Source organism: Penaeus monodon, chromosome 41, assembly GCF_015228065.2.
Source record: "Penaeus monodon isolate SGIC_2016 chromosome 41, NSTDA_Pmon_1, whole genome shotgun sequence".
Lineage (NCBI taxonomy): Eukaryota > Metazoa > Arthropoda > Malacostraca > Decapoda > Penaeidae > Penaeus > Penaeus monodon.
In genome coordinates this window covers 12,177,027-12,179,526 of record NC_051426.1, presented here as the reverse complement: position 1 = coordinate 12,179,526, position 2,500 = coordinate 12,177,027, and the positions used below count along the sequence as shown (strand labels likewise).

Here is a 2,500-nt window from a genome sequence, read left to right as displayed (position 1 = left end):
AATATATAATATTTTAAAAAATAAAAAATTATTCTTTATATATTATATAATATAAATATATACAAAAAATATAAAATTTAATAATATATAATATAAATATTAATATATAATATATAATATATAATATAAAACTATATATATACATTATATATATATATAATATATACATAAAAATTAAAATATATAAATATAATATAAAATTTTATAATATATAATAAAATTATATATATATTATAATATATAAAATATTATAATATATATATATATATTATATATATATAATTATATATATATTAATATATATATATATTATATATATATTTATAAAATATAAAATATATTATATAATATAAAAATAAAATATTATATTATATATATATATATATATTTAAAATTATATATATATAATTATAATTAAAAATTTTAAAAAATATAAATAAAAATAATATATATATAATAATATATAAAAAAAATTAATATATAATATAATATATTTTAAAAATTTTAAAATAAATTTAATATTTAGAATATTATAATATAAAAATATATAAAAGAAGTTATAATTTTGATATTTTATTTTTAAATTATTTTAAAAGGTATATGATATTAAATATATTATATAAATAAAATTATAATATATATTAGAATAAAAATTTTTAATATTATATATATATTTATAATATTATTATAGATATTTTTATATAAATATATAAAATTTTTATAAATATTATTATAATATAAATAAATAAATATTTATATATATATTTTTAATATATATATTATATAATATATATTAAATATAATAATTTATAAATATATAAAAATTAAAATTAATAAATAAATATATAATACATATATACATAAAACATTATACAATAACAAATACAAAAACAATTACTAAAACATATAAAATTTATATTATATAAAATAAAATATAATTTATAATATATATATAAAAATATATAAACCTCGTACTAAAATCCATATGAAAATAAGGACTTCTCAAAATTTATGTATTCATTTCTCAAGAGAAAATATATTCTTTATTGTACATAACTTGTAGGTATATGCATTAAACAACATATAGATTTGGTACTATCTACAAAGTGTTGAATATCCAACAGTAAGAATAGACATTGTCATATTACCATTCAATTAATTTAGAAAACTAATCAACGCACCAGCCTCAGTGGCATTTAATAACATGGATGAATTATTGATATAAATATGTTACAAGAGAACACTAAAAAAATAACTAGTTTTGCATCAGTTCCAGAGTAAGTTAAAACAACTCTCAGTTACTACCTCTATAAAGTAGCAAATATAAACAATGCTAAAATCTCACTTGTACCATATGCATTTTGGTAAACCCCCAAAGGGGAACCCCCTTTTTGGGAAAGAAAGTAGACCTAGTTACACATATCTTTTTTCAATGTTTATTTGTGCTTCCAGATTTTGGATAATTCATCAAACCACATCCTCATTTTCTGAATCTGGTTTCTTTTGGGCTGATGGTTGGGTTGTAGTGTGCAACCATAGGGGAAATTCTTCTTAAATTTTATTTGGTATTTACATCAGGGTTTGCTGTCCCTTCACTCTTTGACCTGTCTGGGAATAAAGGCTGCCGCTCTCCCCTCGCGGAGGCTGTAGCACTCAGGCGAGAGTGCGAGTCATGATCTCTGATGTCAGGAAGGCTGGACCGGGGTTCTGAGGCCTCCCGAAGCTCCCTCAGAATGGTAGGTGAAGCCATGGGATTTCCAGGTTCAGGGGAAGAGAAGCAGGCTTGCAATGGATGAGGACGTCTGCGCAAGGACATGGTGCTCCGACGTTCATGATGGCGTTGCACCAGCTCTGCGACACCATCTTCAAGGTGCCCAAAACTTATTTCTGAAAGAGTATGCAAATGTTCTTCAAATGTTGCCCAGACAACAGATATTCCAAGTTGAGTTCTATTCTTTGTCGCTACAAAAGTACTAAATAAAACTCAAAAGTTGCACATACATTTTAGTGACTAAACTGAAAGACCCAGTAAAGCTAATTCTGCTTTAAATGACAAATTATTTACAACATAATGTACATTATACAAGCTGTAAATGACATGTGTACTCAGTTTTATAAAGCAAAGGAAAGATGTGCAGATTAAATTTACATTTTGTATTACCCTTTATTTTTCTGTAACGGGTACAAGAAAAGCATATAAAGAAATCAACATGGCACAACTTGATATAGAATGAGCTCCATGTTGTGTTCCATGAAGGGGCTTGCATAAAAAATGTTTTTCATAATAGCTTATATTGGCTTCTTTGCTATAAGAAATTTCTTCTTTGTTATCTACCAACTCAATACAGTTTATAAATAAATGGACTGGGTAAAAACTTCTTTCTTTCTAGAGTGGTTGAAATAAACAGTTCAAAAGTAGGCAAAATAAGTCAAGTTATATGTATGAGCACACACACACATGAACGCACAATAAAAACGGAATAAAATTAGCAAATATACA

General features: G+C 23.1%; 1 protein-coding gene across 3 annotated transcripts in view; it reads right to left on the bottom strand.

Annotated features, from left to right (window-relative positions):
- Positions 1 to 1,001: 1,001 nt before the first annotated feature.
- The window catches only part of LOC119598680 (Na(+)/H(+) exchanger beta-like), a 95,105-nt gene continuing 93,606 nt past the window's right edge, over positions 1,002 to 2,500 (bottom strand). For 2 of the 3 annotated variants that reach the window (XM_037948407.1, XM_037948405.1), the window contains exon 22: positions 1,002 to 1,887. In XM_037948407.1, the coding sequence (XP_037804335.1) occupies positions 1,559 to 1,887 (329 nt within the window). In that variant the 3' untranslated portion in view covers positions 1,002 to 1,558. The remainder of the gene's footprint in view (positions 1,888 to 2,500) is intronic. The other variant, XM_037948406.1, reaches the window with a different exon arrangement.